This window comes from Aptenodytes patagonicus, chromosome 5 (genome assembly GCF_965638725.1).
Source record: "Aptenodytes patagonicus chromosome 5, bAptPat1.pri.cur, whole genome shotgun sequence".
Lineage (NCBI taxonomy): Eukaryota > Metazoa > Chordata > Aves > Sphenisciformes > Spheniscidae > Aptenodytes > Aptenodytes patagonicus.
The window spans coordinates 77,647,752-77,661,722 of NC_134953.1; the positions used below are offsets into that span (position 1 = coordinate 77,647,752).

At 41.1% G+C, this 13,971-nt stretch overlaps 1 protein-coding gene across 4 annotated transcripts in view; it reads right to left on the reverse strand.

Annotated features, from left to right (window-relative positions):
- Window positions 1–13,971, reverse strand: part of DPYD (dihydropyrimidine dehydrogenase) — a 377,405-nt gene that overhangs the window by 87,907 nt on the left and 275,527 nt on the right. For all 4 annotated transcript variants that reach the window (XM_076337802.1, XM_076337800.1, XM_076337801.1 and 1 more), the window contains 2 exons: window positions 12,865–12,985; window positions 11,805–11,924 (listed from right to left, as the gene is read on the reverse strand). In XM_076337802.1, coding sequence (XP_076193917.1) covers window positions 11,805–11,924; window positions 12,865–12,985 — 241 coding nt within the window. The remainder of the gene's footprint in view (window positions 1–11,804; window positions 11,925–12,864; window positions 12,986–13,971) is intronic.

The following is a 13,971-nucleotide window of genomic DNA, read 5'->3' on the forward strand; positions in this document are numbered from 1 at the left end:
GGAGCTCCTTCCTAAAACGCCCCTCAGGAAGATAGAGCAAGACTTGGGGAGACTTCCCTGCCTCTGGCAGGTTTTACCTCCTCTCTGGATATCTGCCAAGGACTGATCCTCTAATGTGTTTTTATGAACAACAAAGATGCAAACAATCTCCTCGTTATTTCAATGAACCAGATTGTACCACGTAGCAGGCGTTTTCAAAATATTTCTTAGAGAAAGTAAGTTGCCACCAGATTCTCCTTAGAGGTCTGAATTCTTCAAATCCCGTCTTCAGTAAGTTCTGAAGAAGCTGCTCAATTTATAAGAAAAAGCAACTGATTCTTAAAAGGCTTGTCTGGCAAGACCTTCTCTGCAAGTGCTCCTGATGCACGGAATTTATCAGGGCCTAGAATGAGAAGATTTCTCTGAGTACTCCCTATGAAAATCTAAGCAGCTCTTGAGTGGGCACATATCAAAAAATTGGTGATAATACTGCCAAAGCTGGTGTGTTCCACGGGCAGGCAGCTGACGTGGCATTAACAGTGTAAGCACAGCAATAACTGACAGGAGTAAGATAAGTTCAGCCCAGCCAAAACGTGGACTGGAGTAATCATACGTACTTTTGAAAACCAACAGGTCACTCAGTAGGGCCACGAAACATATATAAATGGCCAGACACAACCGTAACACAGTTAACCATGTCTTCATCGGTATGCCTCCTTGCAAAAAACCCCACAGCTTCCTCCTTGTTTTGAGCTGCCTGTAACAAAGTTCTTCACAACATCAGCCTTACCCCAGCGCTGAGTCAGGTGTGGTACCGTACATTTTATGGACAGATCTCATGTCATTAAAAACACCCTCTCTATATAGCTGCCGCAGCTGCGCAACGGATTTCTCGTTCTGGAACAGTGGGACACCGCGCTCAACAGTTCTCCCTCGGCTCTCACTTAACTCAAATAATGGTGGCTCAATCCCTGACTACGAGCGTCTTTTGGGATTCAAACAGGACTTAGTAAAGATGGTTATACAGTGCATGTTAATAGGGAAGAGATTTGCAATTACCTGGCAACGCAGAAATTGCAGATTGATCATAAATTGGAGAACTGAATTACTACAGCAGGTTTCCTAAAAGATTTTGTAGGATACGTTTGTATATCCTGTGCGTAAGCAGGATATCTGTATAGCTCCTTCTATACAATGGCGTGCTTGCGTGAAAAGACACATTAAAATGCAGATCCCTTAGCTGCCTACTATATATTAGTTGCACTCTTTTGAAAGGTAAAAAAAAATGTTCTGACGGTTGTGAAATACTTTTATAAATGCTTCTGGCAATAAGTCATCAGGGTGATGTGATGCCCAGTGAAATACAAACCCAGGATCTACCCAGTTAAACAAATCTGCTATATTTTGTGTTCTGTATTTTATGTGTGAAGTTGGCATTAGGATTTATTCACCATTCAAGTAGGATACTAAAAAATACAGAATGTTAGCAGGATTTAGATGAATAAAGATGTATTCACTGTGGTGAGTTCATCATAAATGATAGCTTACCAGTGGCAGAACTTTCAAAGGCTACTCCTACATGGAAGCAGGACAGCAGCAATGACTGCATAAGGATGTCCTTTTGGTGCTGCTGGATGTAAAGCAATGCCCTGGGTTTAAAGTTGTTCCAAGGATTATTTCTTTTTTTTTCCTAAACCCCTGTATCTGATTGTCAAAATATCCTGCAACTGGATTAACCTCAGCAAGCACAGTTCCATGTCACTGTGAAACCTTCTCTTCAAGCCGCTTCCTGACCCATTTCTAAAACACATCAATCCAGTGTTTTGTAGGTAGCGAGAATGGTGGGAGCCCCGATATCCTCACAGAGACGCCTGCCAAAGCTACTGAACCAGGTGGAGGAGCTCGCACGCAATACAGAAGTTGGGGTGGTAGTATCCCCAGACTGACGGCGGAAGACGGTAGTCAGTTGGCCTATCCTGCAAGCACAGCTGTCCCACAGAGAGAAGGAAGAACAGGAGGAAGCTCCACGCTAACAAATGTTAAATAAGAAGTCATTTTTCTATTTGTTCGTTAGTTCATATTTTGATGTTAAATGTATTGCAATTTTTTTTTTTTTTTGTATAAATGTAAAAACATGTTTATTCTTCAGGTTAGATGAGAATATGTCCTCCACTGAATACAGATGGGCTCTACAACCAGTGTATGTCACTTGGTGACTAGAGCAAATCAATATGCAAAGTAAGATACAGAAAAAAATGAACATGCTTAAGACACACTAGGTCAGTACTCAGGGGTTTTAACCTCTGCTGATACAATTGTTAATCAGAATTGTTTACAAACTCTGCCAGATTCTTGTTTTTTTGGGGGAATTACAATTAGAACATGAGTGACAGGTACAGTTTATAATTTCCACAGAAGACAGCTGCCTCATTGATCACTCTCAGGTACCACCTGTATCACAAACCCTGCTGCTGATTTGGGTACGGAATAGCAAGTCAGCAGAAAAGATAATTATGGGCCCTGCACAACCAACAGCAGGGAGCTTGTAACGCTGACGTGTATTCACATGAATTTGGACCCTATTTCCTTTGTCAGGTCCTTCCTCTGCCTCCTACATCGAAGCTCCCTAACCTCTCATAACCTGTATTCCAGTTTGAATCCATCAGGCACGTAACACCGCAACAAAGCTGTGCAGACCTCCAGGCCAACTTGAACGCTACCGCCTGAAATTATCTTCTTTGTGCTCCAGCCCATGACCATACGCTTAACCACTTAGAATTACTGCTTCTGTACAAAATGTACTTCTGCACTGCCTGCAACACTGAGAGCGGAAAGCTAGGCCCTAGCTTGGGTGATTGCCGGAGACCGGTCGGCCAGCCAGCGTGACCCTTCTACCCGGTCACCGAGCAGCCGCTGGGATATCATAAGGCACGCAGTTCTCACAGTTTAGGCACACTTTTGTAGTGAGTAGTAGCCTTTCAATTGTATGAAAGACCGTAGAGTTGTACTGCATGCCACCACAGTCTCTAGTCCTCGTTCAAGCTGCACTTGGAAGTCAAAAGACATTTTGACTTCATTGTGATTATCCAGGGAGAAAGGTGAGCGAGATCAGATTGAGAGAGCTGCTGAGACTTAATGGAAAATAAACCTAGCGGTAGACTTCACCAGAGCTTTTCTCGATTTTTATTATTTTAATTAATGTCTGTTTGAAATTCTTGATAGTATTTTAATTCCTGTGTTAGAATAAACTGAAAAGTACTTAAATGCAAAGTATTTTTCAAATAAATAATTCATAAGATACTTAAAGCGGTTATATTTAAATGACCTCCAAAATGAATTGTAGTAAGTTTTTTATGATAGAAATATATCAGTTTTCAACACGATCCTCTCCAAAAGATATGACACAAAAATATTCTGAGATATTTTTTTTGTGTTTGCTTAAAATTGGAAGAGGTGATCATAAGAGAAAGAGACACCTTCTCCCTGACAGACATGGAAAGACAATCAACTTGTGCTGGCAAAGACAACACCAACGGGTTCAATCTTGCTGATATTACTGGAAGGAGAAATTTTCTGTTCCTGACTGACTTACACCTCCTCATCAGGTCACAGTTTGCATTCACCTCTACCCATTACTGTAACCGAGCTTAAATACAAGACCCTGCTCCACCAGCCTGCTTTAACATGCTTTGACTTCTCTTTTACTTTCTCGATTCGTTTCCATTCTTTGTTAATCAGACTGTGTCTCTAAATTGCTAGCTATAAAAGCACTCTTTACTTAATCATGTTAATCCATACCATTATATGAACCGATTTCCCATTTCATCTACCTGCACCCAGATTAAAACCGCACATTCGTTCACCCACGCTTGGGCAAGCTAGGCCACAGTCATTCTCTCTTATTTTTACCATATTATGTCTGAGTAGAATTTACGATTTTATCTGAATCACCTTCTGACATTCGCCTTTGGTAGCCATCAGTAAGACTTGATAGCTTAACGGTTATCTGTTTATTAAAAAAACCCGCTCATCTGGGAAATGAACAACTGGACATAATCTATACGAGCTTTGATGTAAACACTAAATCCAGAGTGTTCAGCAACACTATTTTAGAGATTAATCTAATTACAGGCTATTAAAAGAGGAGAATATAGCCGATTGCATTTCTAAAACCCTGTACAGACCAGCAACAGTTAACGATGATTTGATGGTTTTCTAGGAGTTTGGAACAAATACTTGGCTTTTAGTCTGAGAGCAATGCCGGACATTTCTGTCTGATGCTTGGGGGATTCAGCCAACTAACAGATACATTTGGTGAAGAATCTCATTCTAGTCATGCCCTCCCTTCCTAATTTCCCTTTTCACTGTTTTGTCGTCTTTGCCTGTTCCTCAGGGAACCGAGTGATTGATAGCCTAATCCAATGACTGTATTACAGCTGCCTCAACTTGGACTCTTTTCCTTATCATTAGCAGTTAGCCTATGGTTAAATTCACAGCTCACTGCTTGGTACAGCCCCTGAGATTTAAGGGTCTGGCCTTTAGAAAATATTTAACATAAAATTGAAATCTTGACATACTGAGAATTCAGTTCTCTGCAAGGCTTCTTTAATTAATCCAATGTACTGTACCATTGTTCTATATGAGGCTGTGACATGGTGAACTGTTACTGAAGCTCACAGAGATGTATAATTCTAAATTAAACACTCACTCACATGCACCTACACTGCATTTGTAAATTTAAATTCAATCTATAACAATAATAAAACACAAACCAATTACACTTCAAGAGTAAAGACTTTTCACTCATTTCAAGCTCGGAATGAGCTTTTTGCAAAGTAAGAGGAGGAGAAAACACAGCTTTGTTGAAATGCTGTGTGTAAAGACTCACGCTTCATTCTTTTTCCAGAACTCATTTAATCTTTTGGTGAATGAAATCAATTATGATCATTTTTAATCAACTACAAACGGCACCTGTGCTAAAAGTGCAAAGCGTTTTCTTTGTGGGAAAGAAATTGGCTAAAAAATATTAAAAGTGGAAAAAAGATGCTTAGTTCTCTGACCTTATCTGGAGAATAATACTTATTTTTAAATAGCTATGGGAAGGATGTAGACCTTGATCTATGCTGTAAACCTTTGCCCTACTTGCAGTCAGTCGATGAGCTGCAAGCTTCTATGAAAATGGCAGCTGAGTCCCAGATGAAAAATTATGCATCTCATAAACTGCTATTCTGCTGAAATGTCAAGCTATGGCAGGGCTGCACCTCAAACTCAGCACTTGGCATTTTCCTTCTGTCTGCTTTGTTGCCATGAAGCAAACATGAACAGTGAGGATTTGTGTAGGGCAGGTAGCAGGCGAGCTCCCTGTCAAAAATCTATTATTAGGGCTCTGATCTCTCCTGCACAGACCAGTGACGGCAGAACACTAAGAGAAATCAGGCTGCTGCAAGGACACCACGGAAAACAGAGGACTCTTTGTGAATCCTGACATAATATATGCAAATAAGGGCTTTTAATGGCTGAGCTACATTTAACAGAAATAGTAAAACAACATTAAAATTGTACTACGGCATATATTTGTCTTTTACTCCTATCCACACTGTTTTATAAATATATGTTAATGTAAATAGTCCTTAACTCTCGGTAAATATTTATACTAAACAGAAGTGCCTATGCATACATACATTTTGTTTTGTTTCCAGTGATGGGCAGCTTTTCATTCATTTCTATTGACCAAAATCCATACTGCACAGTCACTGAAGAGAACTGTGATTAGGGAAGTGAATGCTCTTGGGGTTTTTTTTTCACTTTTCTTTTAATGATGTGTCATAAAATTAAAATTAAAAGGCAGCCCTTATTATTATAACTTCAACTTTTCCTCTTTCAATATAATTCATACATTTCAAATTAGAATATATGCCCCTATTAATAATGTCAATTATTCATATAATGTATACATTTTAATTTAATGAAATAACACCCGCAAAGCGTTCCCTTAAAAGTCACACTTGCTGTCTGACAGTGGTTTTTTGTAAAAAGAGACAGCTCCACTAACTTACTTCAAAAGTAACTAAAATTAACTGCCTCTGCCGGTTTCCAACAATTATACGTTCCCACATTTAATGACTGAATCTGCTGTCTAGGTATCCTCCTGACATCCCTTGCGGTCAGCTATGAAGTTTTAACACAACTTTCTGAACCTCTCTTGTTCTGGAACACGTACAAACATACGCACTCAAACATGCTGTACAATATATTTGTGCAAATAATGCCAAAATACTACCGAATGTAATAATTGGACAAAGCAATAACAGCACATAGCCATGAGGTGTTTGAACTACTGCTGTAAAATACCGCAATATTTTTGCAACAAAGCATTAAAAGGTTACATAGTGAGTGCACCATAGAGAGATTTGCTTTTAAACTAAGTTTTTTGCGAAGTCCAGTGTATGGTTTTATAAATTTATCCCCTAAGGATCTGGCTTCCAGACAAAAACAAAGAAACAAACAGATGACAAAGAACAAAAACCCATGGAAATTCAAACAGAAGCTCTGCTCTATTTTGTCTGCAATGGATATCCTATTGTGCTGCAATGTGATGTGTTTTATAAAACACATCTGGAATATGGAAGCACAGTATGAAAGCTCATAAAAAACCTTTTTTTTTTAATTTTAAAATACATTTAAAGGAAAAAAATCTTAGGGAAGCGTGTAGCTGCTGATAGTATATTAGTGTATTGGTTATATATATATTAACATTTCTCTGGGAAACCTGGCATCTTATTCTAGTACCTATAAAATACACATTTTCAAAATAATTTGTACTTATACAGACTAAAACATCTCTTTCAGAGCCAGAGGTCATTATTCTTTGTGAGGATAAAAAAACAGCATTAGCTTCTTTTTAAGGAACAAATACTCTGCATTGCATGCGTATAGGAAGAACTCAGGGTGAAATCTCGTGTATTCTATATTCTCAAACCTGAAATACTGCTGGGTCAATTCTAAAAGCCCCTTAATGGAAATCAAACTATGATGTCTCTAATCCTACAAACACATATGATAGTTATACAGTTTGGGAAGCCATGTCTTCTGTAGTATTTTTCTTTCATCATAAGGGCTTATTTCCTTAATCATATTTTGGAGGTTTCATTAGGACATTTCCACTTTTTGAGTAATGGGTAGTTCCTGGAAACTTATAAAAAATGGATGAAGACTTGGATCCTCTAAGCACGTATGTCCTCTCACGTAACGGGGCCACAGAAATCCGTAGGGCTGCCATAGCCCTTGGGCTCCGCTGAGGCTCCACGGTGCCAATTAGAAATGAATTTTATTTAGAAAACAACAGTTTGTCAAAATTGAAGTGAAATTTTTCCTGCAAGCATTTTTTGGCACCAGGATAGAGGTAGAAGGTGAAGAAAAACCAGAGAGATTTTACAACACTGAATAGTCGGAGGGTAAACTTGGAATCCAGGGGACCCAGCTGGGACCCAGGCTCAGCCCTGGGATTTAAACCTGGCTCTCCCAAGTCAGGCTCGTGTGCAGGCCAGCAGGCTGTGCTAGTATGAGTGTGTATCCCGTGAGAGCTGTTTCACTTTGTATTAATAATTCAATATTTGCAGGGAAGTGGAGAAAAGAGAGAGACTAATCCTACAGTCTAGCGGTCAAACGCCACCTGGGATACTGGGATCCTTCCCTGTCAAAACCACCCAAGGAACAGGAGGGTAGGAAGGAGGAAACAGCAATGCCTCTTACAGCTTAGCAATTTTCAGCTGATCAAATTAGATCAAAACAGGAAGGTCACTGCCCGAGCACTGGCTGGGAAGAAAACACTGACTGTGACAACTCAAAGCTAAATGGGGTTTTTAACGTAATCTCATTAAGTCCCTCCTTCTTTGAAAGATTTTTTAAAAAAATGTTTTAAAAAACCAGAGACGTGTCTTTTCTCAAAACACCTCAGGATCTGGCAATGATGTTAATAAACCTTTTTTTTTTTTTTTTTTTAATTTTTATGTATCTTCGACAAACCATAGGAAACTACCTGTCATTTAGTAATTTAAAAGGAATTAAGAAGAAATTCCCTTTTCAATGTCTCTCTCTTCTGGAAAAACAAATGACAATCCTCCTGCATATAGCTGCTTCCGCACGAGGCAGATGAGGAGGACAGAGGAGGCCAAGGGGGAGTCGCATACGGAAAACCTTTCTTCAGTACATGGCCATGTACGAGCACATTTTCGAACAGTGGAGGACAGGGAAGACTGTAAGTCAAAACGTCAGGCTGCTGCTCGGACAGGGCATTAACATACTTTCATTATTTGCCCTTCGATGGAAACCTTCATCAAGCTCAGCGGAGTGAGTTTGCACTCACCTGGAGAAGGCAACCCGCACTGTATTAAGAAACGCGTGGACGTAGCGCATTTATAAAACATCGAGGAACAGCCATCCTTTAAGAGAACGAATTGCCTTGCGACGTGATCCGGTCCCTGCCACCGGGCCGCAGAGCTTCCCTGGCCGCACTGCCAGCCCGCCGGCCCCCTCAGTGCCCGCTGCCCCCCCCCAGCTGCCACGGGGCGCCATGAAGCTCCTTCTTCCCCTCAGGCCCTGCCGGCTGGCGGGCGGGAGCCAGGCCTGAGCTTTCAGCAAAGCCCTTCAGCAAGCGGAGACAGGGGCTGGCCTGCAGCCTTATTTCGGGGTGCAAAGTGCTGACTTTTGCGTTTTGAGCTGCGGCGGCTTAGCTCCAGCTTTCTGCCGGCCTCCTCCGCTCGCACGCTGCAGCCCTCCGCCGAGGCGCGGGGCTCCTTCAGCTCTCAGGGGAGTGAATGGGAACACGGAGCGCAGAGGACAGAGCACGTTTCTCTGCGTGGCAGCAAGGGAGGAACGTGTCCCTGCTGCTGATGGTGGACCCTAAGCACAGCAGCTTCTGCTTTTCGCTCTCTGAAGCAAAAACACCCTTTCAGACAGAGCAACCCCTACACTAGCAGGCAATACTACTGAAGATAGGGAGAGTTTCCTATGATTTATGTGTAAAGAGAAGGGGAAAAAAGATAAGCAAGCCCAGGCTGATCTAAAATCCAGTTTAATCCAGCACTCCAGAGATACTCCATCGCGAGCAATTCCTCACTGGCTGGGTGATGCTGAGGGTCACCAGCTTTGGGCCTCGGTACGTCGCAGACCTGACCGAGGGGGCTCTGGGCTGAGACCTCCACAGGGCTGGGGGCCAGCTCCCACCGCACCCACGGCCACGCAGCACCACGGGCACCGCAGCCCGCGAGGCAGAGGCTGCTGCCGCGCTTACTGTACCTCTGCGCCAAGCGAGCGCCATTTCTAGCCCAGAAAAGAACTAAAATCTGTAGAACTGGGAAAAGTCCAGAAAGCGAGATACAGCTTGACTATGCCCTGTATCTGCTCTACGTTTGTACACTAGAGAACATGATAAACCAGCTGTGCTTTGGTAAAACACATGGAAAATGGACCAGACTTATTGCTTCTATAATAGCGCTGACTTTCACTTAAAAAATTAATTCTCTCTTGAGAGGAATTATTTGAAAAAACAACAAAAACTTACTGACTCTATCAGATAATAAAATAGAACAAGAAGCTTAAGCAAATCAAAATAGAAAACCAATACTTTACACTATGAAGCGACTTTTGTGCCAGGACCACAGAGCACTTCCCAACAAGCCTGTAGGCATGTAAGCGGTGTTACTGCCATTTCACAGACAGGAGAAATAAAGCACGGAAAGGTCAAGTGTCTGGCTGAAGGCCACGCGGCTGAGCCCTGGCATGGCCGGGAACAGACCTCAGAAGCGTGGCCGCCCTGCCCCTTGCTCTAACAAGGCGACATGCTCTCCCATTTTTTGTCTTCTTCTAAGCATGCTAGCTCTCTTGATTTAAAATTGCTTTCCTGCTTTCGTAAATTTGTATACTGCTGTACCCTGATCGCTGAGCAGAAAGTATTGCAATGTGTTGCAGAGCCTATTGACTTTATTGGCTTTGTGGCTTTCTTTCGCGCAATGAGTTGTGGGATTGAGACCTAGTGATGTCAATTGTCAGCAAGAAACCTTTATATATTTGTCTGCAACAATATGCTCTTTCAAAACATAATAAATTGACAGCACTTCCAGTCTTTTTCATGGTTTTTAAATAACCAGATTTGTGTTATAGGTAATGGTGCATCCGAAAATGACATTTTCTATCTCCTCTGGTACATGTAAAACTTCAGGAAAAAAAAAACATTTTTATACTTACACACACACACATATATATATAAAAATAAAAGAAACAAAGAACTTTTCCTCAGGTCCCACTTATAACAGAATTATAAACCACAGAAATGCTGGTAGGTCCTCCCTTATAGCTGAGCATCCAGGTGCCACTGTAATTTACACTACATACATGTTTTAAATTTGTGACATAAGAGACACACTTTTCATAATGCAGTCATTTTATAGATTTTATTAGACAGACTTTTGGTAGGAAGGAATATTCAGAAATTGCAACTTAAATGAGAAAATGTGAATGGTGTTACTTATATAAAATACTACCGCAATAGTTCTTTTATTAATTTTTAATGCACAGCACCCACTGTGACCTCCTTTATTCTTTCCCTGTCAACATGGCAGGCTAGAGAAATTGAAATGGGCTGTAGCTGTTCTCTTCTTGTTCCCCTCTTCCTCCCATTTTGCATAATATTAAAATATAACATCTTACTGGACTGTCACTGTGAAATAATCATTATGCAATAGGCGTAACGATTTTTACTGATTGTTATCTCTTCCTTGCTTTTCAGTGTTCTCTAAAAAATTCCAAATTCCATGTAGTTATCTAAGGCAATAAGGCAATTTTCCACTGAATACACTCGTCTGAATTAAAGTTTGTTTAAAAGGCATCTTTTGCTACATTTCTTACGGTTCTCTAAGGATAACACCAGTCACATAAAATAAAGCATTTTTTGCCTGTCTGGTCTCCTCTGATTACGTTTTTGGGGGGAGGTAGGAGGCGGGTCCGATAAAATAATGTTTGACTCAATCAGGAGGATGCTATTACTTCTGTTATGTATATTTACTGCTACCTCTATCACCAAGGAGACTAATCTCCATACCAGTAAAGTCAAGAAGCTCACAGTATTGTCTTTGCAGGGCCAAGTTCATGTTGTCACAGCAACAGAGTGCACAGGGTCAATAGATTAATACATTAATGTGCGCAGGCACTGAACTGGAGTGCAAAAGTTTTGCTGCTGGTTTTAAAATTAAACTGTAAAGGAGGACTTGGAAATACGGCCTACACAAGATATTCTTGTATATCTCAAGGAATAGGCTACAAAAATACGCATATATTTGCCTAATGCAGCCTATCATTTTTACCATGGCGGGAAGAGGAGGAAATAACCTCCTCGGAAGAGGTGCGCTCGGTGGGAAGGAGGGAGGAAGGCTGGAGTTCGGGCTATGAAACATACACTGCATTTGGATTGTTGGTATTTCCCCCTGCGATGCCCTTTCATTAGCCTCTGTCTAACGTGGGGCCTGACAATTGTGACAGAATGAAAAATTTGAGGAAAAGCGAGGGTCATGAGAGAAGAGATTTCCTTCCCTCTCCAGTGACCCTATCACAGTATTCTGATGCAGCGCTTTACCATTCAGGAAAGGGCAACCCAAGAGCCTTCACACTTAATCTGTTCCATCTGTCATGACTATTAGAAACATTGACCAGCGGTGAGCTTTAAGGACGCGGTGCGACTGCAGACATGATATTCTAGCCCACTACAAGGACCTCCTGATGTTTTGAAAGCCTCCAAGGAAGTACCATGCATCAAAAAGGGCAACACCTACCTGACATGCCACCATATGTGGTCCTCAGTGCTCCACCAACTGCTGGCCAAGGTGTGCTGTCTGCTTTCAGTCCCATCAGTCCTGACACAGTGTTGGTGGCTGTAACACCATCTGCGCCACCTGTGAAAGAAAAGGTCGGTCTCTTTTTGTTAAATCACGTGTATGAGAACAAGAGAGGAAGAAATACAACAGAAAAACTGTGAAACTGTGAAATAACTAGAAATTCAAATAAACAGCTGAAGACAGAAAGCAACAAACTGTAAGGGGATGCACGGAAGGGTCCTTAAGACCAATCCTGGCCTGATAAATTTCACACTGGCTTCAAGGCAGGTGCATCAGTTGAAAGAGCTGTAAGGGCTATAAGACAGCACGTGGGAAACACTGGGGCTGACAGGCAGATCTCTGCCCTTCAGCTGTGTGGGACAGAACCTGCTACAGTGGTTGTTCAACACCTGGAGGTGCCCCAGCACAGGGGTCACCTCCTCCCAGCTGATGACACCAACTCTGCATTGACGGAGCCAGCCCATATTCTCGTTTCTCATTGTGAGGAGCAAGACGAAATGAACAATGCGACAGAGAAACGATGACCGCGGTTGTTAGTGATGGATAAATACACCTACTTCCAAACTGATTTCCTGCCATGTTGCACTTTAAGCTCTAAGGAAAAAAATAAATACATATACATACACACACCTTCAAATGGTGTATTTCTGTTATCTCAGGACACACACACCATTTTCACTACTAAATGTAGGAATAGGGGAATTTACAGTGGTATGGTAAACGTGTAAGTATGATAGAAATAGGAGTGTGCAGACACACACACAAACATATGATTTATTGTTAACAGTCTAATATAGTTCTCTTAATATATTGCTATATTCTAGAAGCATGGACAAAATTAGGAAGCCTTTGATCACTGTGCTTATGCTAAATACACCAAATAAACTATTTTCCTATTCGTTTCTGTTGTTAGTTATTATTATTCCAGCAACTCCCTTATCTTCCCCCATCCAGCAAATTAGTAAATCTGCACAGCTTGTGCACTGGAGTCGGTTACCTTCCTGCGCAGCCATCGCAATATTCACAATATCAGTGACATTTGGGGTCAGCTTGGCAAAGAAAGGAATCTGAACAGCTTGTCTAACCCAGCGACAGATGTTCCGTACCAGCTCTGGATCCTGTTCAAATAGGTCAGATAAATATAGAACATAATTAAAAGTAATATGAACAAAAGGTATATCAAGGAAATAGAAAACTTTGCTATAAGTGGCTATGCTGCGATTTTGAGAAATTATATATCAGGGCTGAACCTCATCTCATTAGTTAACTTATTTCAGACACATCGAGTCACTGCAAATCCATTACAAAAGGTTAGTTCATGAAAAAAGGAGAATTTGCTGCTTTTTTTTTCTTTTTCCAAATGACAAAGATATCACAAAATGTTCCCTTCCCAGAGAGGGGGAAATATCATTTTGGATGACAGAGACTTTCTTTACCCACCGATTTTAAAAATTACTTTTCAGTTTTAATGACTCGCTCTATGTGAGGTATATTGAAAATAACCAGTATCCTATAAAATAGTGCGAACCTGAAGCATCGCCTGATCATGCCTTGATCAGAACAACAAGGATGAGTCGAGGTTGTAGGGCTATCAGAATGCAATTCAGCACTTCTGAACTCTCCTTTGACTTCAGAGAATAACTTGGGATGGCCATAGTGTAAATGAAAGATCAAAATCTTCTCTGTTAAAGCCAGAAATCGAAATCTTCAAGTGTTGGCTTTTCATGATTTCCAGGCATTTACTTCCCTTATGGAATACGTCTCATGTAGACAGTAATCAACTATCCTTTCCATTGAAAACAGCTCAGTGGAACTAACGTTCTGCGTCTGGCACATATAATGGTTATTGTTCAATATAACTCTTAGGGTATGGGTTGTTGATTTTTTTCTGTTGGCTATTGATAATGCTCTTCAACAAATACCTTAAAATTTGCGGTACTGCTCCATGTAGAATGTGGTGCGTGATCCGACTAAAAATTGAATGGTGCTATTACAAGATTTAGTACACGTATAACCTGTGGGTAGGCTAATTGGTACCGCAGCAATTATTTACATTTACTAAATCTTTATCACTCTCTCAGATAATTAAGTCTGTCATATATGA